Source organism: Lepisosteus oculatus, chromosome 13 (genome assembly GCF_040954835.1).
Source record: "Lepisosteus oculatus isolate fLepOcu1 chromosome 13, fLepOcu1.hap2, whole genome shotgun sequence".
NCBI lineage: Eukaryota > Metazoa > Chordata > Actinopteri > Semionotiformes > Lepisosteidae > Lepisosteus > Lepisosteus oculatus.
Genome location: NC_090708.1, coordinates 9,668,406 through 9,692,092, shown reverse-complemented (window position 1 = coordinate 9,692,092; position 23,687 = coordinate 9,668,406). Strand labels below are relative to the sequence as shown.

Sequence of the window (23,687 nt, the reverse complement as noted above, 5' to 3'; positions counted from 1 at the left end):
CAGTTTCAAAATGTTTTTTTTCCTGTTTCAATCTGTCTAGACAATGTAATTACTGTGCTACCCAGTGAATTATTAAAATAAATATTTTTCAGTTTGAAGCGCCTGTTGCCCACATTTTAGGATTCCTTTCCCCCTAAAAGGACCTACATCTTTCTTCTTTAGTGATGTGTAAAAAATATGTTTATCAGGCTGAGACAGAATCATAATGATATGTAGATTGAAAGGGAATGTGCTGTGCCTTTGTATATAAAGGTAGTAAAACAGTAAACAGGAGTGGCGCCATGACACAGATCTTGAAAACACTTCTGCTCCTGCAGCAAGTTACTGTATTCGATTTTTAAATAACATCATCCTAGTGGTAATTAGTATCCATGCATCTGAGAATTAAGGAATCATCACTGAGCCTTTAAAATGCTCAAGGTCATCATATCTTGCTTGATTTTAATATAAGGTTTTGTCAGATTAATTAGGTCATTAATCAGCAGTAGGTGGCCTGTGAACTTAATCAGCAAGTTAGTTTTAACAGCAGGAGGTGCTGTTGACCATTTTAACAGCAGATTCAGTTTGCAACTAAGAACACTGTGATGCTATTTAGGGAGTAATGAGTGTCCACACCTTATATACATGTAAATAAAGTATTTAAAATATATCTTTAAGTTTAATTCAGATATATTTAATTAGTAAAAATATCTTAAAGCATTGTTAATGCACTGTTCATACTGTATATCTAGTGAATAGCGTTCACCAAAAAACAACAAACAATACTGGTTCCTATTTTGGTGCATTTTCAATGGCTTTCAGTGTGTGATATATATAATCTAACCTTATCTAACCCAATCTAACCAAATGCTTGTTTGACTTTTTTGTTTTGTTATATAAAACTATTTTCTGAGCTATGCACACAACAGGCATTCACTTATGAATGATGTAATTTAAAAAATATTGTAAAAGGCTAGTAAAACAAAGAATGAGAAAAAACAGATCTTACATATTGTTAAACACTGTGAATCACCTCACACACCTGTTTGGGAGCACTGAAGTGCGGTTGTCAGCCACCGGCAGAATTCTCTCTCTGTCTAAATGTTTGTCTGAATATACTCACAGGGTTCTACAACACAAGTTAACCCTTTGTGTTGAAAAACTCTGTTGTTAAGTATAGTTTTGAGAATGATATACTGTATGGATTGAGAAGCGATTGTGTAACAGACATTATGACTGCAGTCGGCCGTCTTAAGTGATGTGGGGTTGGTGAAAAACTTTTCACATTTAGTTTTGAATGGTTTTGTTTGAATGTCCATTCTTATTGCCCTGTATAGTAAGGAAATAGCTTTCACACACACATATATACAATATACTATATACATCTCTTCAGATTAAAACGATTTCTGCACTAAACTGTTTTTTGAAAAAATAAACTGTAATGAATTGAAAGGAAAACTTACATGCAAATGCTTTCTGTTTTAATCCCCAAAAGGCATTGGAAATACAGTAGCTCAACAATGTTGTCAACAATGATGTTACAAAAAGTTTCTACATTTAACATAATAATTCACACTATCTACATTATCTAATCATTTAATTGTATTTGTTGTTTATCCTTTTTATATACTGTATTATATACCATCCTCTGTTATTTATAGTGTGAAAAGTATTCATAATTTATTGTGAACTAAAGAACATGGGAGAAGTATTTAACTGTTAAAATGTAAAATTAGAATTTGCTTCACCTGCAGTTTTGGAAAATTAACTCTGAACTGTGTGTCTTTTTTTCCACAAAAAAACATGCAGAAACATAAGGAAAAATGTCTTACACATACAGTAAAATGTATTAAGAAGTCTTAATAAGCGAAAATCCTGGGATATGCTTTTAAAGGAGCAATACATCAAAACAGCCGAAAGATTTTATTTCAATTCCTGCTTAGTAGATGTTGTTTCTTATGGATGCCAGTTCATTAATCAGTGGCTGATGGACTGAAGATGAAAATCTTTGCTTTATAAGCCTGTGTCTTTTGCTAGATCCATCAGAGGCATAACTGATGAGCGCAACTTCACTGAACCAAGACCACATTTGTTTGATGTTTTTTTGTTCTGTTAGAGTCCATTAGTATGGTATGAAGCAACAAAAATGACAAATGGAACATTGGCTGTTTAGACAGCTTCCTTATATTTTTTTAAATACAGATGTGCACTTTTACATGTGCAGCAGCTCCCCTAATCAGCCATGACACATATTCAGAAAAACAATAGTTTTTTTTTCTTTTTTAATTGTGCAACCCATAATGGTTCATTCATCCCCTAAGGTGTGGGAGAGAGAACTAAGAAATACAACCTGGTCACACCTGCTTCCATCCTTTTTTTTAAAGAAGCCATTACTCCATAACTCTCAAGGTCATTACCTCAAGGGCTGGAGCTAGAAAATGCTGAGGAGAAGAGAGGGGTGTTAGCAGGCTCTTGTTATAGCATAGTATTGAGCAATCAGGAGTTTTGTTTATTGGCTTGCAGACAATGTGGGACATGCGCCATGACAGCTGAAGCCTGCTCAGATATTTATCTTGTTTGTTGACTTACGAGTGCACAGCTTTCACAGTGGCATAAGAATTTCTGTCTGTCCTTACTGAAGAAGTGTGTGCATTTTCCTTTTTTTAAGGTTGGGGAAGGAGGCAGGGTGGTGGTGGGGCATGTGTTTGTGTTTGGAGGTGGGCTTTCAACTGTTTTACATTTTTTGCTTTAGAATCCCACAGCTGGCTAAACTTTTTTTTTATTACAAAGTTTACAGAGTGATTCTTTGCCTTGTTAGTGACAGATTTGATTGATTATTTTTTATATTGTTGCAGTTGTGCTCTTTCCCTCTTTCTCCATCGATCCTTCCCTGTCCTTCTCCTTCATTCTGTATCTCTCTTTCTCTCCTGTCTTTTTCCACTTTCTCTCACTGTGTAAATAGTGAAAGTCCAAGCACCAGCCCTATGTACATGATTAGTGCTTTCAGGATGTTTGGGTGTATGAACTAGGCCTGCCTTGCCTGTCCAGGCTGGTTTGCCCATAGCGATAGCTTACTTGTGGAATTTTGTGGTTTTGATACAATGGAAATCACTGGGCGTTCAGACAGAAAGGATGTGTACTGTATATAAACACCTTCCCCTAGCATGCTTTCCTGAGGTGAAATAAGACCTTTCGATATCTGAAGCCTACATTTTTGTGTGTATGTATTATATATATAATTATGTATGTTTGTCAGTGAGGTCCCCTTTTGTCTTGTCGTTTCTCAGTACAAAAGGTTTGTAATGAAGGAGTGCTCACTCTCCCATTGTCGTCTTGAAAACGGTTGTGCAAAGAGAGTTGGAAATTGCGACATTATAAATAACACTCCTCCCTACGTTTGAGATATATGGTTAGGAATTATTTATAACACAAGCTCGGCAGGATGTGCTCTTGTCTGGTCACAACAGGGTCTTGAGTTTTTGATAGTTCAGATCGCCTTCTCCTATAATTTAAATGATCTAAACATTAAATGGTGGTCTTTGGCTTATTTACTAAGTTCAGGGAAACTGAGAACTGGGAGCGAGTCCTGCTTCTGCTTTTTATGTGATATTAATGACAAATAAAAGCAGAATACAGTGTATATCATATATACAGTATTGACAAAACTGCCTAAACAGCAAGCGCTGAAAAGCTCTTTTCCCAAGTGTTTATTTTGAAAATTATTGCATTTCAGGTTTTTAAATGTTTATTAAGATGCAGACATAACCAAGGCAACCAGGTAACATAATTACCTGCTGTACCATAAATTGCCCATATGAAAATGATGTCTTGTCACTAATTTAAAAACCTAGTGTACATATCATTATCATACCAGAAAACATTCTGCACAGATCATTATGATTTCAGCTCACAGACAAGTGAAAAATGACCATTTTACTGTTACCTTTTTAAGGCCCTTGTTTAATGTGATGTTTTCAGTAGTAAAAGACTATGCCGGAGGAGGAGGGTGGGGATGGGACTGCTGTGCTCAACATTCTTTAAACCTCTTAATCCTTCTCTTTAAACAAGCAGTCACAGACAAAAGCATGTGATCAGTTAAAATCCCACGAAAAAAACTAAACTAAGAAAAAAACCCACAAAAAAGTGACTTCTAACATTTTATGAATACATATCTGTAAATAAGTTGTATTGATAATAAATTGTTTTAAATTTGTTTTGGTTTATGTCATTTGTAGATCTACATTTGGCGATGCATTCCCATATTTATACATTTTAAATCGAATGCCTTTACGCTGCTCTAACCAGGTCATGATGCTCAATTGTCATGCGATTATTTCTAACCTCTCTGCCTCTTGCTCTTGGTGATGGGGTCCACAGCACAACCTCTCATCCTTGTCATGATCCCTTGGCAATGAGTAACGTAGGGCCAACACTGACAGAGTGAAATATCTTCTATCCACTAAGAATAGAAGATATTTCACTAAGGAAATATCCACTAAGGAAAGTCTGGTCTCGTCATATACTGTAGACTTCAGTAACTCACATTAGGGTATGTTTTAGATATTTTTGCCCAGCAAGTACAACACAAAGACTTGGCTTTTAGTAGAAAAAAACGTATGAAATAAAAAACAAAGCTTGCCCAATCTGTTATTTTTCAGCGTGCACCGTACAAAATAAAACTATGAAGAAAGCCCTCGTTTGTTCCAGGGCTTACAATTGCAATTGCAAAATGAGTTTAGGGGCTCTTCTTCCTTTATTGATATTTTGTATTGAACTTCTTTTCAACAAACATAAGTAACAGACAAGGATTTGATTCATTGCTAAAAACACACACAAGAAATGAAATGCAAACTCTAAAATGCTTCCTCAGAAATAATGGTTAGTTATTTATGAAAAGTCTGACTTTTTGCACTTTTACTGCATGAATATTTCTGTGAACTAATTGCTGACCAGTTACATTATGAAATGCTGAAGTTCTCATTTCCTACTTGTATTTGATATATGAAATCATGCTGGTTTTAGCTATTTTAACTCAATTTTTCATACTGTGTGTATTGACGTTGCTTACTAGCTTAATCACACTGGGCCCTATATACACATAAGCATCTAAGTGCTGAGGCAATAGTGAAGAGTACCTACAGGTAAGAGAGTACCTACAGTAAGTGTTTTGAATATAGGGTGTACTGTCTTAAAAGGGTATTAAAAACCAAGGAAAGGGTTTGGCTTTATTTGTTGGTTTTTCCATTATTATTTTCTTATAATACAAAATTGCCTGAAGCAACTTTTAATTGTTGTTTACTTTGATTTTAAAAGAGGTGCTTGTTTTCAGCTTTTTTATTGAAAACCTTTAATGAAATTGGCAATGAATGTTGTTTTTATGATTATAAACTACTTCACTCCATATTGTAAATAAGGGATTTTTCTGTTTTTTCATGTAATACACTAGTATAAAATTATAGTAGTATATTCTTATTTAGGACTAATTTAATTAGTGCACTACACAGTGTACTCGACACTGCTGTGAAACACTTTATCATGTATATCTGCGGATCAGGGTATAGAGTTTAAGAACCCTGTCCAAGCAGAGTTTATGCTTATCCAAGCAGAGTTTATTTAATCTGTAAATTCAGTTTTAGAAGACTTGCATAGTTATCAAATTTAGTAGTTCTGTTTGTGCAAAAAGTGAGCCATTCCTAAATGCTAATAGGAACTTAGTACACTAGAGTTTAGTATGAATTAAGAAAATCAAAATCAGAAGAGCAATTGCAAACATTCAGATTTACAGTAGAAGTGTATAAACCTGTTATTTCTCATTAATCATTGTATTGACTTATTCATTTTTGTATGCAATTGTAAATAGTAAATTTACTATTTCTACTAAAACATTGTTTTTTGATTTAGTATTATGCTGATTTATTTAACTTTTATTACAATTAACATTTATTTGAAGAAGAAAAAACACACACACACAAACTAAAACAATGTTATTTAGTAAACTTAATCCAGTACCCAGAGACTAGGTATAATGAAACACCTCAAGTATTTGAATGTTGAAATGCAAATTTACTTTTTTCTGTTTATGGGCAAGTTTAAACTTAGTAAAAATGAGTACACTTCCAGTTTTCTGGAAATTGGATCTGTAAGGGGGGGTGGGGGTTGCAGTAGGGTTTGTGTGATGGAGAGGGATCTGATTCAACTAATCCAAATAAGATTTGAACCTTTGACTTTGTAGCCCTGAGGGGACTACAGAGGCAATGCATCCACACCCTGAAAGTGAAAAGAAGAATCCCCATTTCTCAGTAGCCTTTAAGTTTAACAGACCACTGTCAACGGGCAAGGGGTGCAGCAAATTATCAGCAAATCTGGCACAACCCATCCAGCCTGCTGCTTTTCTGGAAAAGCTACCAGGTATAGGATACAGTTTTGGAGAACACTGGCAAACATTCATGCCTTGTGGATAAAGTATAGTCAAATTTACAAACTTAGTGCTAAGCAGCGATGGACAAACTGTAAATAGTGCATTGTATAAGAGCTCTTTGTAATGGAATGATGCCAGTGGAATTTCAGTTACTGAATATGTTGTGTTTAAAAGCTTGCTCTTGGTGCCAAGCTATGAATTTTCCTCTGAGGCTTACTTAAACTTAAATTGTAAAAAGAAAATGTGCCCAAAGGTGTTTTTTTTCTCTTAATCTTATTTATTAAAAAAGGCGGGGGGGGGGGGGGGGGGGTTGGAGTTGCATATTTGTACAATTGACAAACTTGAAATTGCCTTCAAGGGTAGTAATTAAACATGGAATCATCTTTTAAAATTGAGGCAAAGGTAAGTATTAATCCATCCATAAGCAGTCTTTAACTAACTTCTAAACTACTCAAGTTAACAGACCAAACACTTTTGCAGATTTTGTTGATAAAGGAGTATTTTACTTTTTTATTTTTAATGACATTTGTATGGAATTATAAGATGGGTGTGTCAACTATTAAGTTCTGTCTCATGGAAACCTCTTTTAATCTGGAGAGCTGTAAAAATGTGTCCATCTTTTGTCTGAATTTGAGTTCATTGGCAAATAGCTGTGACACTACTATAGTTTTGTTAAGTAATCAAAGAGTACTCTTTTTACAGCTCATGGTAATTACTTATGATCAGTGACCCTTATTAATACTGCTAATAAATTCAAGAAGACTTATTTGGTAGCACATTCAATGTGAAAGATCTAATACAAAAGGGAATAACTAGTGAAATCTCATTTCATTCATTCATTTCTTCTCTTACTTTTTCTGAATGACTTCACACTCTTTCTTCCCACCTGTGCAGGAGAGAGGGGGAGGGACTGCGGGTTTACTGGGACAGACTGAGGGAGCCTACATTCACCTCTCGCTGGAACCCCTTCACTACTGACTACCCCTTCTGCACCTTCACTTCCCATCCAGTGAAGGACGCGAGTGAGAAATTTGCAGCCATATGTGAAGTAAGTGTATTGGATGCATCAGACGTACCAGATGAATCAGACGTACTTTTAGCTTTTTCAAAGAATGCTCTTTTAAGTGATTTGCAATGGAATATATTGCACACTATACAGTATATCTGCAAAAAAAGTTAAGGAATCAGATACTGTACAGGTAGAAGGTGACAGACTGAACCCTATGTGATTCTGGGGAAGAGCAGAGGGTGGAAAGCATCCTGTTATTTTTTTCTAAAACAACAAAGTGAACAGGTGTTAGTAAAAAAATGTCCAAAGCTATTCACACTTAATCCTTTAACGCAGTCCATCTATCCATTGGTGTCCATCCTGGTGCTGGAGGGCTGATGTGTCTGTAGGTTTTCTAGGTCTCTTTGTAGCGCCAGTATTTGAAGAGCTGGGAGAAGTAGTTAATATGGTCCTACTAAGCCAATAATAAGCTGCTTTAGGTGAAGAATAGAGTTGAAATGAAAACCAATAAATACAGTGGTTCACCATGACCAGGATTGGACACCTCTACTTTAATGAGTAAAGCTTGTTCTCAGTTAGTCTTTTTCAACTCTACTTATTTCTCCTGAGGCTGAATTGAGCACCGTAGTGACTGATTGCCTAACTAAAGAAAATGAGGCGTGTGTCTACATTTTCGTGGTTGTTAATTAGCCAATTAAGTAGCTCAAGGAAACCAGCGCTCCAGCCACAAGGGATAAGGATGTGGCAGCCTTGGACTGTTTCAGGCGTTTACTGTACATATCATCAAGGCCTTCTTGATTCTTCCAGAAATACATTTCCACCTCTAATTATTAATTATGTAATGTTAATAGATTAACTGATTTTAGCATATCACGGGAGGTTGTGATTTATCTGTCAAATGCCGGAGCTCACTTGCCATATTTGTACAGCTAGTTACTGTAAGTCCTGAGTACAAATGTCTAAAGCTGTGACAGGATTAATGTGGTGTGAAAAGTGTCTTTCTGAGCTTGCCCATACAAAAGTGGTGTATGTATCCAGTGCATAACATACTACAACAATTTACAGCACAGATCACAATCCAGTCGATGTTTTTACAGCAGGGTGGACTGTGAGAATGCAGTCATTCATATAAAGAAATCACAGCCCAAAACTACAGAATTAACATCATTTCACCCCACCTAATATTAATTATGAATCTGGAGCTGCAGTTTCATTTGTGAAGTACAGTATATCAGTATTTTTAATCAGTATGTTTACGATTGAAAATGATGTAGGTGTTTATTCTTGATTGCATAATGATTCTTTAATTTTAAAACAGCTCAAATAAATACAGATATAAACTATTCTTTTATTCTAGTAACTTGTATAATGCTAGCTGTACCAGCATCCATGCATTTCATAATACAGATATTTCAGCTACAAATATATAAAAGTTCAGAATAAACCCTGCAATCCTATTAAAACCCCTTTTAATACCTTGGTAATGTTTTACTCTTTGGTACTGTTTGTAGATGAGAACAAATTAAAATGTGTATTATTCTATATGTATTTTAATAATTGGATTTTAAAAGTAAATTATCATTTATTTGTTTTATATTTTAATCTAGAATTATTAAAGTACCAGAATGCCATACCTTAGTGGGTGATCTGTGTGGTAGGAGTATTGGTGTCAGTTATTACTGTCAAGTGAACTGTTTAATTTGGTAGTGGCCAAAGGTAGTGATGACTGATACTTCTTGGAATTCGTTTCTTAAGGATTGAAATTAAATCATGTAAGAATCATCAATATAACCAGGAAGTGAGTTATGCTGCCTCACCCTTTTCTCTTTGAAGAACAAATACAAGTGATTAAACAAACCTATATTTTACATGAACAAAGCTAACATATTTTCATAGAATTTTGGCTCAAAATGTAGGTTTAAATTTTGGGTAGGGCCACTCAAATGTTGTGTAGAAATGTTCCATTCATACAGTTCTGCATAGATGGGCAAGATAATACAGTAAGTATATGTGAAATTTCTAATTAAGAAAAATCACAGAGTGGTTAATACAGAATGGGGTGACAAATTTCAAATATACATTTTATATTTATTTAATTATAATATTCATTTGTTGAATTCTATGATTTAATATGTTACAGTATATAAAACTAGTATTGATTAAAGTTGGAGTGTATTTTAATAAAAAATAACAAGATTTATTACAATGCAGGATTCATTATTTACTTTTTCATTTCCTTATTAAATCAGATTATGGTTCTAGTTAAGAAAATCCACTGAGTGCTTCATCTTTCCATTTAATGCTTTTGTTTTACTTCTTTCAAAATGGTCATTTTTTATCATATTTTAAAACAACCTGCAGAGAACTGAAGGAAAAATTGGTCTGGCAGCAGGGCATTTGCCTTTGCCACAGAAGGAGTCAAATATCATAATGTCTTGCACCTAAACCAACCTTCTGATGGTGCCCCTGCATCTTTCCAATGTGCTAATCCCACAGCTACAGCATTTCAGAGAGCAGCTGGTCCAGGCAGCTCAGAAGGCTCATGAATGGAAGCCAGTCCCAGGAAAAGCCAACGGAGTTCTAGTGCTAAATCAGTCCATCCTCATCGAGACCTATGTGGGGCTCATGTCCTTCATTGGGAACCAGAATAAGCTGGGCTACTGCTTGGCTCGGGGCAACATCGGCTTCTAGGTATCCTGTTTTGATGCTTTTCCTCTCTTTTGTAAACAGCGTGTCCTGGGGTGACTATGATTCCTGTTTCTATCAGTGGGTTACTGTAAAAAAAAGTCACTAAAATACACTATAGTTTAATGCATTAACACAGTTGGTAGATGATGTTTTAAATTACAGTTTAAATATTGTAATGACTTATCAGTTCCAAACAAGCACCTGCTTGCAGTCATGACTAAAAAAAGCCACCAGAGATTCAACCAGCAACAGAAAGAATGGTGTTCACCTCTACACTGAGTCTGATGCAATGGAAGATGAAAAGCACCCAGGACTTGTACTGTGAGGCAATGCTATACACCATTGAACACTTACACGTATATACATACAGTATGCATTGGATACTAATGCAATACACTGGATCTCATACCTGGATTTATGAGATATAAACTAATTTTGTACTGTACCAAACCCACACCACATGAAGAACTTAAACAATGTTAGCAATTTTGTTCTGTGGTTTCCCAAAATAATATGTACAGTTATTGTGGCTCAAGGTCATAATTTTTACAGTGTAAGATCTTGAGTCAAGCAGGACAGGTTGCATCTCATTTAAGTAAAATAGCTTTACATCAGAATACTGTACTTCAGGTAGATTTGCCAATGCTTATAAAATTCAACTAAATAATAAAAAACTACCATGAAGGGGCACTTTATAAATTACATCATTAATCATTACTGATTGTACGTATCTCTGAGAAGATAGCATAGACTTATTAATGAGTTTAATTTACAAATAACATTTTTCCATACTTCTGTTTTTTAAAGGAATGTGGATACAGTACATTTGTTGCCGTATTTATCATTTTTAATATTTAATAATGACTTTCAAGCTTTAAACACGTAACATATAAGATGTTTGTATGTTTGTATGATCTTGATGGACTTACAATGTGAAAAAAACATTCAGTATGCCAATAAAGACAGCATTGAATAAGTAATGTATTTTGCATGAACTTTTCATTAGTCACATTTCTTCCATGTGCAGTCTTCTCACAGCTACTTCACATGTCAATCTGCGCTTTGAAAGCCAGAATACCATGGAAGTATATTGTCATTTCTGTGGAACAGTTTGTAGAGTGTGATTACTGTAATGTGGAGCACTGGAAATTCCCAGAATTATCACCTTTCTGATTTAGTTCAGTTTGTAATTTGTTGTAGAATTGCTGCACTGGTGCTGAGGTGTTTTTTATCCATGCAGTTTCAAATAGTGAATGTTTCTGTATTTGTCTTTACTTCAAAGAAGATCTGAGGAATATTATTTCAATAGTATAATATAAAACAAATATGTCTGCCCACTCAAATAACTCATTTTCCTTTTATTGTATTTTATATACTAGAGAAATATACTGTTTTATATACTATACATTTTGTGTTTGTTTTGTTAACCATTTTTTGCCTTGATTTATTATTTATCCCCACAATCAAGAATAGCACATTATAAGCAGAGGAAAGAGGGATGTCTTCAGTAAATACAGAAGGAGTACGTTTGTAATATACAGTAGGTCCTGTCCAGCAGTGATTATACAGTAGCTGGCATTATGTGTACGGGGTAGTGATCTCAGGCTTACAACAGCATACAGTACTTCTGATTAGATATTAGAATGCATCTCGCTATACCAGTGTGATCATTGACAATACTATATGCTGTTCCAGTTTTGATAAAGATCTGTCTGTACAGCAAAATATGCAAACATTCCCACCTCTAAGGAACTAGAAGTATAGTTTCTAATTTAGTTTCATGGTAGAGCAACCCACAGAACTCTTTTCATATTCATTTTGTTTTCTCTGTCTGTTCTATTGAAGCCAAAGATTGATTGTTAAAACTGAGTGAGTGATTCTCATTAATGTAAGTAGATATCCTTACATTCGTTTTAATCCATACAATTCTATTTTCCCAGCTTAGTAACAATTTATGTGCCATCTATAATAAAACACATCATTGCAGCACAAGTATGGCAGCAGTGTAAAGTAATGGTTAAGACTTTCAACCAAAGGTTTGTGGGTTCAGCTGCTGGGTGGGACTCTGTTGTTTGACCTCTGAGTAGGGTACTTAAATCAGATTGCTCCAGTAAAGCTAAAATGTTTAAAATGTTTTTTTTCTTCAGAGTGCGAGGTATTGTTTTATTATACTTAACCAATTCATTTTTATTTTAAAATTAATGTGGGTATCACAGCTATGTCACATGTTAATAAGTACTTTAAAGGCCAGAATAGCATGGAATTTTAACTTTATATTTAAATCATAAATAATCTTATGACTCTCTCTGGCTCTTATTAAGCGTTTACAGGTTAAAAATGGTACATGAATTGTACATGAGGTTGTATGCCAATTGGAATATTCAGAAAGGAAAATATCACCATCTGAACAGTACTTTTCTGTTATTAATTGTGTTGTGTTTTGGCTAAAGAAGTTATTTAAGTTGCCAACTCACAAGTTTACAGTGGAAAGGTACAATTATTAGCACTGAACCATAATTGAATCAGGGGTCCAGACCCTAGGATTAGCAGAAATGCTTCAGCAATATAGATTGCACAGATAGCACAAAGTGCATTGCCAAATCAGGTTACCAATAGTGCAGCTGACATGTTCAATATCTATTTAAAAGACAAGCTATTTTTTAAAGGAGGGTTTAAAATTGTTAATGACTGAAAAGAGTACCTTGGCTTTTTTGGTTTAATTTTCCATTGTGTTGTTGAATACTTGCAGGCTCGTACTTGTGTCAACAGCTCATTCAATGAAAATTCAGAAGACATTTGTGTGTATCGTGTTCTGACATAGTGTAGCACAAAATGTGATATCTTACTGTTAATGCCAAGTCTTATTTGTTCATGTCGACGTTTATTCCCAAAAGATCCCATAAACAAGACCACGTGACAACTGTTTATTGTGAAGCCCGCAGAACATAATGTGATTTTAATAGTTAAAAACATTTTCTTTATTACACTAGGTATTGTAAATATAGTGGTAGGTTATCAAAGAAGATTAATTTAATTCTTTAAGTCAAATCATTCAATGCTATACCTGGCTCCTGTTAGTCTTCAGAGTTTGAGTGTTTGGGACTTGGAGTTTACTGTGAGGTTAATGCAATTCAGTGAGTCAGTGTCATCCAATACCTGTTGTAGAACCACATTTTTATATTTAAAAGCAGCTTTAAAAGTAGTTTTTTTAAAAGCTATTTACAGGAAAAATAAAAAAGATGACTAAATTATTGAGCCCAGTGGAACTCCAGACTTAATGAACCCTACTTCAGAACTGAAACCCCGAAGAGAGACAACGTGTCAATGATCATAAAGGTAAGAGTTGAAGCATGTAAGAGCAATGTCTGAAACTCCAAACAGTCTCAAGATAAGAAAGTAAGATGTCATGATTAGCAGTCTCAAAAGCAGGGACTAGATGAAGAATAAGAATAAATAAAGAACCGAAGGAGATCAAGTGTAGTTACTTTGCTGTGAAATCAGATGAGAAGGGTATAAAGAGGTTATTTGCAATGAGATGGTTGTTTAGTTGAATTGTAACAGCACATTCTAAAGTTTTTATTAGAAAATTAAGTAAAAACTAGTTTGGATACATGTCAGGGATTTAGGTTGTCCAGACCCATATTTGTTTTTTAGGCACAGGATTAGCTACAGCCATTTTAAAGGCCATTGGTATTCCAGTGCTCAAGGAGCATGTTGAGGATGAAAGGAGAAAAGGGCAGAAATGCAGGATTAAAAATAAAACAGTAGGGAAGGGATTAAATAGGTTAATTAATTAGGCAATTAAATAGGTTCCTGAAAATCCCTTTCTATTAAATAGTTAACTTTAAACTGGACTATATTGCTCCTGGTCTTCTGACAAACCAGGGTACTTTCAGGTTAAGTCCTAATAATTGCCCACTGCTGCTGGATTTGTGCTTTTATACAACATGCTTTTTCTGTCTCCTTGAAGGTTAAGTAGATACCATGTGCAAAATTTTGAAATTACATTTCAAAATGTATGTCTTCATGTGGGTTTAAATATCTCATAGTAGAATAAGTACAACTGTTTCTCTGTTCTGCATTTTCTGACCATTCCACTCAATGACTTGTTCTAAAGGATAGCTGTTGGATCTCAAAGGAGAGGATTTGCATAGCAGGAGAAACCACACAGTTGGCAGCTTTCTTTAACAATCTGCACTAATATTTTGTCTTGACTACAGGACCTTTCTGATGGATCTGATTTTGAAACAATTATCGAGGGCTGTCATTGAATGTAATGAATATTATTACATGCCTTTTTTCACACCAGAATTAACTGAATGATTTAGATTGTTTTTTGTTCACCAGCACCTACTGTGAGGGTTCTTCCTAATATTCAATCTATAACACAGTTATTCAGTCCTACTGGTTTGTTGGAAACAGTTAAAATAAGGGTTATATTTGTATATGACATTGTTTATTTGCTGATTGAAATAAATGTGAGCTCAAAATTTAAAATAAAATGAAAATCGATAACTAACTTGCTCTACCATTGGGTTTTCCAGGGGTAGTTAGAAATGATTGCTTGGGAGAGCTTAAGCATTTTTTTCTTGCAAATTAGAAAATTTATTTTAATTACAATTATTTGACAATTACAGTTTAAAAAACTAGTTTTCAGTTGCTTAATCCCAACAACTAACAAAAACAGCACTGAAGAGTAGCTTTAAGAACATATTTCTTCTCCTATTTAGTAATTTTTTTGTGTTCTCACAAAGTGGTGATTTATCAATGAAACATTTTATAGTTGTTTTTAATGCATGTGTAAACTTATGTGTTCATTTTGTGTCAGTCTAACACAGGGCTTCCCAGTTCAGGTCCACCTTACCTCTGTGTTTCCCAGGTTTTGTTTCATCTTGGTTCTTGATTATTTAAATTCGAGCTTTAACTAGTTATTGATTCATTAGAAGTTTTTAAATCATTCTCAGCTCTGTAACTGTAAGAGATTTAAATTTACGTATCAATGTTTAAGTAGCTTGAAAACTGCAAACCTTTTGAAACTGAGCACAGTTATACAGATATACTCACATTATAAGCGCAATCAAAAGGTTCAATCACGCAACTTGAATCAAAACCAGCTGATACCAGAATAACATACCAGGTTTGAAAGACCGGCTTTAATACATTGCAGGACACACAGCCACCCAAAATCATGCAGCTCTACCCAAGAGTAGTATTCAGCAGCATTTACATGTGGGTGTGTTCTTCCTCCAACATTACAGACAAACACACGTGACTAGAAGACAAATATTGTTCTTTTATGGTGGTTAAGAATTAAAATAAGAACATCTTCGAGAAATAAAGAGAAATTGCTTCCCTTAGGCTTGTGTATCATCTTCTCAGTCAAGTTTATTTTTTTTCTGTTGATGGATTCTTCTTATTCTTTTGCCACCCTCATTAATTGTATTGTGTAGTGCCTCAGTGTTTCATTCCCATGGAGGGCCTAATTGCATGTTTTCAGTAATTACATGAAGGTATCTGTTAATAACTCTGAACATTTCCCATGATGAAGAGTGGTGCACATTTGCTACTCGCACGGGAAGCGCAAAGAAAGTGGATTAAAATGCGCTGTAAAGTGTTTAGACCCCATAAAAATAAAACACTCTGGTTTCTTGATGCTTCCCGTTTGAAAAAAAAGTACATTACGGGACAATTAAGAAACACAGCTCTAGGTGCTCAGGGTGAAATGGGATCTATGACACCTCCATCTACTTTGCCCCAGACACACCTTTCCTGTCCAGTATAAGGATTGGATATCTCTGGATTGAATACTAATGTGCTCCAACACTACCTCACAATGGGTTGCAAACAACATGATATGTTCCAGAATTCATTTAACCTAAAAATATCAATGAAGGTAAAGTGGAATTAACCAATACTGATAGTGTATAATGTGATGCTTTGTAAATGATTAAAGACACTTGGCTTCCCATCCTGATTCATCATATTCAAGGTGTGGTGTATTTTTTAGTCACTGATTGGCCCGTCATGGTTTATACCTTATATAGTGATCTTTGTGAAAATGAACCGCCTTTAATGTTTGAAGAACGAGACACACTATTTTTTCAGAAGATATAAAAAAGCCGTATTTTATTTTACTCCTTTCTTTCTCTCTCATTTCTCAATTTTACCTGTATACCTTAATAAAGTCTTGGGGCAATACTTCCCTCATTGCATTTAAATAAGTACATACAAAATGAATTACACCTTTGTAATTTAAATAAGGCACTTGCTGTTTTTGTCCAAACATGTTGTAAAACGTTTTTCAAAGTATTATTTTGCTTCAAGGCAAAGCAATGAAAACTTCATGCTGTGTTAAGACTTACATCAGTTCCACTGAAGGAGAGGTTCCTAAATTCATTATTTGTATTGTACAGAATCCTCAAAGGCTATCAAATGTTAATGATGGTTATACAGTCTTCATCTGAAAAGTACTGTATTTTTAAAGTTTTTAGAATGCATCTCCACCTGTTTAAATTCAGATGACCTGAAGTTGCGATAAGAAAGATAAGAAAATATGTTATATTGATATGATATATGATATATTTCATATGTTATATGAAAATATAGCTTTGTAGCTATGAAGCTATCAGAATATGATAGCATGCTATCTGCCCTTCACTTCAAATGTGTCAAAATCATATCTTGCTTTTTTTCTGATCATTTGTTAAAGTTGTGCAATCCGTTGTCCTGAACAATATTTTGTGTGATTGAAGATATTAATATATCTTCTTAAAGTGAAGATAAAGAATGTTGTAAAGGCTGTCGAAAGTGTTCGGAATATATTTTCCTGAAACGTGATTCATCTCACATAGATAAACTTTCTTGGGACTGTATAAAATCAATCAACAGGGCAGTGTCAGTGGCATAGGGAAAGTTGCTGCCGGAGTTAAATTACAACATTTATTGTCCTAAACACTGAGAGTGAGGGGCATGTAGTTTTCACTAACATCAACTCCTGGCCCAAGCACACTGGAGCTGCAAAACATCCAACTATACAGTTCCAGGGGCCAGAACTATTAAGTTTAACATGGGCATTATGCAAAACTGTAACAATTCTGGTTCTGGCAACATGAACCTAGGACTTAAATTGAAAACAACTATTAAAGAGAGTATTTCCTCTATATCTTGCATGCTTGACATCTGTAAATAGGAGAATTCAAACTTAAAATCAAAATAATGTTCCCACTCATTTAATGATTTTGTAAACTGAAGTGTGATGAGATGATACTCGTTAGCAGCAAGCTGGCATGACTGGTGATATTGACAAGACCGTGGACAACTGATGAGGTTCTATTAACTGAAAAGCACAATGCGAAGCTGTTCAGGAAATTGAATAGGAGTTATTTTAGTAAAACTGATGATATTGTGTGAAGCCATAAGCTCTCCCTGCCCTTTTCCCATTTTCCTATGCAGTCAAGTGAACTTAATTGCACTGAAGATATGCGGCACAAACATTTTGATGTATAATTATGTCCGTTACTGAAAACAAAGCACTTGTGTGCCAGTCTAAAAATTTAAAGCATTGCCTCAAGGTGAAAAATAAGGCACATCTTATAAACACATAGTAATTATTGCTGACATGCTATATAGACACCTGCCAACATACAGCAATATTCATTAAAAAATACAGCTGTGCAACCCTTGTTTTCCTGATAGTCAGAAGTGTTTTTGAATAGAAAGCAGAAAGTTAGATAATGTTCTTTTAGTGCTGATAAAATAATGTCCAGTACCTATATTTACTGCAAAATTAAATTGTATATACTGTATATTTGTCATTTAGCTAAATTCAAACAACATTATATGAGTGGGGTTCATGACACTCTAATTACAAGAAAGGGTACTTGTGCAAAATTGTTTACTTTGAAAAAAAGGGTTAATTTGAAATACTTTTTAGTGGCTTGGAAAACCATATGTCAAGTGTACAAATATTCTAAATACGTATGTGGATTCCTGTTTTTTTACATTACTTGGTTTAACACACCATTTGGACAGCCTGTGTTCTTCAGGACTTCTTCTTATTAGATGCCATTTTTGTTGTTTTACAATATTTTATTGTTTTTTTTATCATCTAAGCTACATACGGTACCATACCTTCACAGGTACTGTCCATCCAGAATAACCAATAAGGGAAAGAGCAACCATGGGTATTTGCTGTAGAAAATAAATTGGAGGCTCTTACATACTGGAAGTAAAATTTTTCTCTTGGTTCTTGACCAGTAGCACATTATGGGTCCTGTTTGTCAGTTGTTCTTGTGGTTGTCCAGTTCCTGTAATTTATCACTGTCTATATTCCAACCACTATGTCTTCTGTCTCACAGAATGGGTAAGCTTACTTGCTGACCAGTATGGCAACCATAGTATTAAGTACATTTTTAAAACAAACATCTTTCATTAAAAATATATACTGTATTTATAGTTAGGATATGAAAAGAATCAGTTTAGAATACTATAAAGATTATGTATCATACAGTGAATTCAATTTTTTGTTGTTGTTTTTATTTTCCAGAAAAAGAGCTGCCTTCAAGAAACGAGCAACTCTGTGTAATATGATTCCAGAAAACGTAATCTCTGAAAAAAGTCAAATGTAATCTTTGAATATAGTTTGTAACATACCCTGGTTACACAATTGCCAAAAGGTGCTGAAAGATATAAATCATGGTAGCTTATCTCCCTAATCAGTCACAGAGGCAATTAAATGAATCCCTGGTGATGTCTGTCATTATGAATTGCATTTTGGCTTATGTTTTTATGCAAACCTCTCAGAAAAGAGGCAGTCCTAGCCAAATGTAATGTTTGTTGAATTGTGAATGTATCCAAGTTACAGAGCATTTTTTTCTGTTTTTGCTACTTGTAATACTGTATGTAGTGTTTATTATAGACTTGAATTATCAAATATTTTTAAAACATATATTAGAATATATAAAACATTTTCTGTTTTAAACTGAAAACTACTGCTAAAATGTATGTTACAGCACATTTGTTTTTTTCATATTCTCTATTTTTGAAAATATTTTGCAAATTGCACCCACCCATTTTGCATGCTCCAAACACACCTCATTTCACACAGACGCTAATGGAAAATTAATGTTTACAACCGTAGCTAAAGCAGTACAGGGTAGCTAAAAATGAGTTCATTTTGTAATACAGTGTTCTCTGCAATACTGAGCTCTGAAGAAAATTCCAGTGCCTGAAACTAGCATTTAGTCAACAGACTGCTTCTTTAAGCTTTAAAATGCTTCTGACCCTGTATGACACTAAATCAGCTGGGGATGCTTTAGGCAAGTAACATAAGACAAATTCTCTAAGAGGACATCTCTATGTGGCATTGAATCAATGTATCTCTGAGCTTAGTGTTCAGGGAAACCATCGTCCATCCAGATAACTAGTCTAAGCCAAAATGGTCACAAGGTGGTGGATTGTGGTTACTGTCAGGTCATCAGTCACGTGACTTGCGTTTTTTCCAGTGTCTTTCCTGCTTGTTTGTATAGTAAACACACCACACCTGTTGAAGGAATGTGGGTTGCCTCTCTGAGACTTTTCCAGCGGCATTGCTCGCATTTTCAGAACTTCTTTCTCACTTCTCTAACTCCCTCTCGTGCTCTCTCTCTCCCCCTCTCTCCTCTCCATCTGTTCCTTGCACAGCTGTATCTGTCTGGAGTGCCGGCCTGCTCTCTGACATGAGATGGTGATAGGGATACTCTTGTTTTTATTTATTCCACCCCTCCTTCCCCCTTGTCTTTGCCTTCTTCAGCTGTCACTGTTGTGTCTGGAGCGTTGCGTTGAACTTGGAAGGGTAAGGGATACTTGGAAAATCCTCAAAATTGTTAGCACTCTCAGCAATGAAGTGTGGAACACACCCTGGATTCTTTTCATGGAAAACAATAGCTATGGAGAAAACGTCTACAGCATGGTCTTATTTATTTTGTTAAGTTATTCTTAAATAAGTGTGCTAAAATTGCCTCTTTTTTTTTGCAGTGATGTGCGATACCGAAAGAACTTTAAATTCCTCCCCAAAAGCTGCAACAGGACATCTGGAGGACTTTAAAAAGAGGATAAAGTATGTAGATAATGTAAAACGTGAAGCATTACCAAACAGAACAAAATGGACAGAATTGCCTCCTCTCATTTGTACCAGTGATGATTTTTATGACATCAATGGTTTTATGTACAGACCTTAAGAACATAAATAGTTAATAGCTAATAAAAATGTTGCAGTCTGTTTGCTTTCAGTAGTGTATCACTATACTGTATCTATACTGTGATCTTAATTGTTCTTATACCACTAATACTACTCCAATGACAATCTTAGAAAGCTAGAGAAAAATAAGTTATCACTTGAATCTGTATCTCTGGGTAACCTATGAAAGCATACTAACAGGTAAACACATGTCAAGTATTTGCATATTAGAAAGGCTAAAATATAAATCATCTTGTTTACAGCTTTCTACATGGTTCCATTTCTTGCCTTTTGTGTGCCTTCAACTTCAGGTCAGATTGTACAGCTTTTTCATTAGCGTCATTTAATGTTGATCAACTGTCCATTTATATTTAGCATGATGTCTTAAGTTTTACAAATTCACAGGTCCCAGAAAAGCATACAGAAGTATCAAATGAAAAAGAGTTAATAACCCTATTCTCTGAAGTTAATATTTAAGTTAATTTTACAAAAGATAATTTTTTCGTTTTCAATTTACCAAAATATAAAGGTGTACAGTACATCATCCATGATACAGCCCCTTTATTATTCATCAATACACGGAAATGAGCAAATTAGGATGACCGCACTGATTGTATTTCAGGATTTGGCTATATTTAAAGAGTTAAGGGAAGATTGTGTATGGAGTTATTAGGGCTCTGGATGTGTACCTGTAAGTTTTATGGTTCCAAATCCCTGCTGTTGTATCATTAAGTAAGATGCATGACTTACAATAGGTCCTTGTAATAAGGAGTCCAGCTCTATAAATAGGTACAAATGTAAGTTACTTTGGATAAATGTGTCAACCAATTTAAAATAGGATGTATTTTCTAATTTAGATATCTTGTATAGAGAAAAATAAGACATTGTAGTGAGAGACCACAGGGCACAATATAAAAGTAGTGGAACTGGATGAATATCAATTTGATCAGATATCAGATGACCACGGAGGTTGTTATGCACTGAGATTATATAGATGGCTCTGGATAAAAGACAAGCCTTCTGTGCTTTTTTAGTACATCCGGAAGTTCACCAAAGCTCCTCAAAAAATAAATTAAGCCTCTTGAATATAAACAGTTGTCTCTAAGCACTAACACAAATCCATTGAAAACCTAACAGGAAGCATCACAGTTTGGTGTGAGAAGTGCATTTCCCAACTACTGCACCCTTAAAAGCTTCCATTTTCAGACTGTTTTAGAGTTTTTCTCTCTTTTCTCTAAGAATGTTATGTGATATTTTGATGACTAAAGTGCACAGCAATGCATTTCTGATTAAAAAAACAAATACTGAGAAGGCAAGGTTTTTCTTATCTACTTTTTCTTAATATTGTACATTAGAATTGTGCACTGACAAGTTTTGTGCTTTGTTTTTGGGTGGCAGTGTAGCGTTTGCCATTCAAATTAAAGAAAAAACTTGGCCAAGCTGACTGGAAGGATATACTGCGTAGAATGAAAGCAATTTAGAAGTGCAGGCTGAAGCACAAAAACAAAGAATTGTTTCCTGCTCTTATTTATTTTCTTTCTCATTCCCTTATTTTCCAATAGGGCAACAGTTTTGGTTAAAATTCTCACTGGACACATGTGATAGTATTGTGTCACTGCAAAATAACCATTCATTTGCACATTTAATGTGGAAGTTTGTAATAAGTGAACTGTGAAGAAAAGGCACAATGTACAATAAATGTTACATGAGACCATTTGTTTCTATACCAAATAGTTATGAAGAAAACTCTGTGTGCTTTTCCTGAGAAATAATTTACTAAGTAACTTCACTGTATCTTAAAGACCTTAATTGAAGTGACAATGTACTGTAAGTGTGGTGTTATTTACAACAGTCCCTAAAAAGTTTAACTCTTTTTTATAATGTGTCTTTGGTATAAAATTAGCCAACAATATGAAAGTATGAGTTGCTCTGCTTTTCCAGTATTACAGGACATTAGCCTTTAGCCTTTATAAGACATTAGTCTTTTGTTCTCTCCTTCCTTAGCAAAGGCTAGGTCTTTCATTTTTTTACCAGGAGCAAAAATTGCTAGGAGGCAAAGCTTTGAAACTGGATCTTTGAAGTGGGAATTTGCGAAACATTTGAAATGGCATGTTAGTAAGAGATTTTATTTGGCACAGACCGTTTATCCCTATGAGTCATTAGTAAACGGTGATTTAAAGCTTGACAAAAACTACTGACTTCAGCATTATAAAAGGGTGACGCAAACACTTCTGTGGAAAACCATCTTTCCTAGAGAATGTACTAGTTTGGTGTCTGCATGGTTTTCTCTTCAAATTAATCTTTAGGATCAACAAATAAAATTATATTGCATACCTTTTTACATGTGTATGAGATTTAGTGTTCCAGATCTTGGTTCAGATCTTTGTTGACAGTTGCCATCCTTATAAAGACACCATTGTAATTTCACACCTATTGGAACACATACCATACTGCTCTTAGAGTGTAGGTTACTTCCATCCTGAAGCAACTCTCTCCCAGAAACATGGAACAAAGACTGTATCAAGAAGATAGCTTTATTGTGCTCTTCAGACCTATATTTGGGTGTGGGCACTCTTTAAAAAACTGATGTAAGAACCACGAAATTCAGAAGCACCTCATTTAAAAGATCATTATCAGGTTAGGGAATGCTGCTAATATTGCTCAGCCATTCTCCAGTTATAACTGGAGAATAGCAGTCCAGTCCTGTTGTTTAGTTGTCTCTCTTGAAGGTCAACCTGTTGCGGATCTGACATACACATTCTATATTAAAGTTCCTTGTTAGTTTAGATAATCTATTATTCTCCTGCAATTATTAGAATATAGCTTCAGAATACAGGGAGTTTGACAGCTATGCTGTTCATGATTCTGTGTTCTCTCTCATGAACAGTTTAATCATTTTCATATACATTCTACAAAACTCCAACAGAGTCACTGAAGAGGTTTTTAAAACTTTAAAGTTGACTTCAAAAAGCATTATAGGTCACATGTTCTGTAAAGTTTTTATCTGTTTGCACTGATCACATACTGTATAGAGGGTGACGTTTCTACAGCATAAAAGTTAAATTAGTTACTTCATTATGGAGTCACAAATGTGTTGTCATACTTGTGCAACAACACATCATCTGGGACATTTTGTCCTCAGTAGAGTGAGGGAGAAGTTGTCAGAAGTTATCTTCTGAAGCTTTTGAAATTGCAAACTCATGTACATATTGGTAAACGTATTATCTCAGGATGGAACCAATTATAAGAGTACACTGAATTATGTGAATAAACAAGATCACTTAAGCTGAGATTTAGAGTTGTTTTCATAAACCTAGACTTGAGCTGTAAGATGCATTTTTTTCATATTCAAGATTCTATAGTTCACTTGTCTGAAA

The 23,687-nt window shown here is 34.7% G+C and overlaps 1 protein-coding gene across 2 annotated transcripts in view; it reads left to right on the top strand.

The window, feature by feature from the left end:
* tprg1 (tumor protein p63 regulated 1) overlaps nucleotides 1–22,644 on the top strand; it is a 34,979-nt gene extending 12,335 nt beyond the window's left edge. Inside the window, exons 5-6 of one of the 2 annotated variants that reach the window (XM_069197822.1) lie at nucleotides 7,292–7,445; nucleotides 20,109–22,644. In XM_069197822.1, coding sequence (XP_069053923.1) covers nucleotides 7,292–7,445; nucleotides 20,109–20,111 — 157 coding nt within the window. In that variant the 3' untranslated portion in view covers nucleotides 20,112–22,644. Of the gene's footprint in view, nucleotides 1–7,291; nucleotides 7,446–9,902; nucleotides 11,075–20,108 lie in introns of those variants that run through there. The other variant, XM_069197821.1, reaches the window with a different exon arrangement.
* The last annotated feature ends 1,043 nt before the right edge of the window (nucleotides 22,645–23,687 follow it).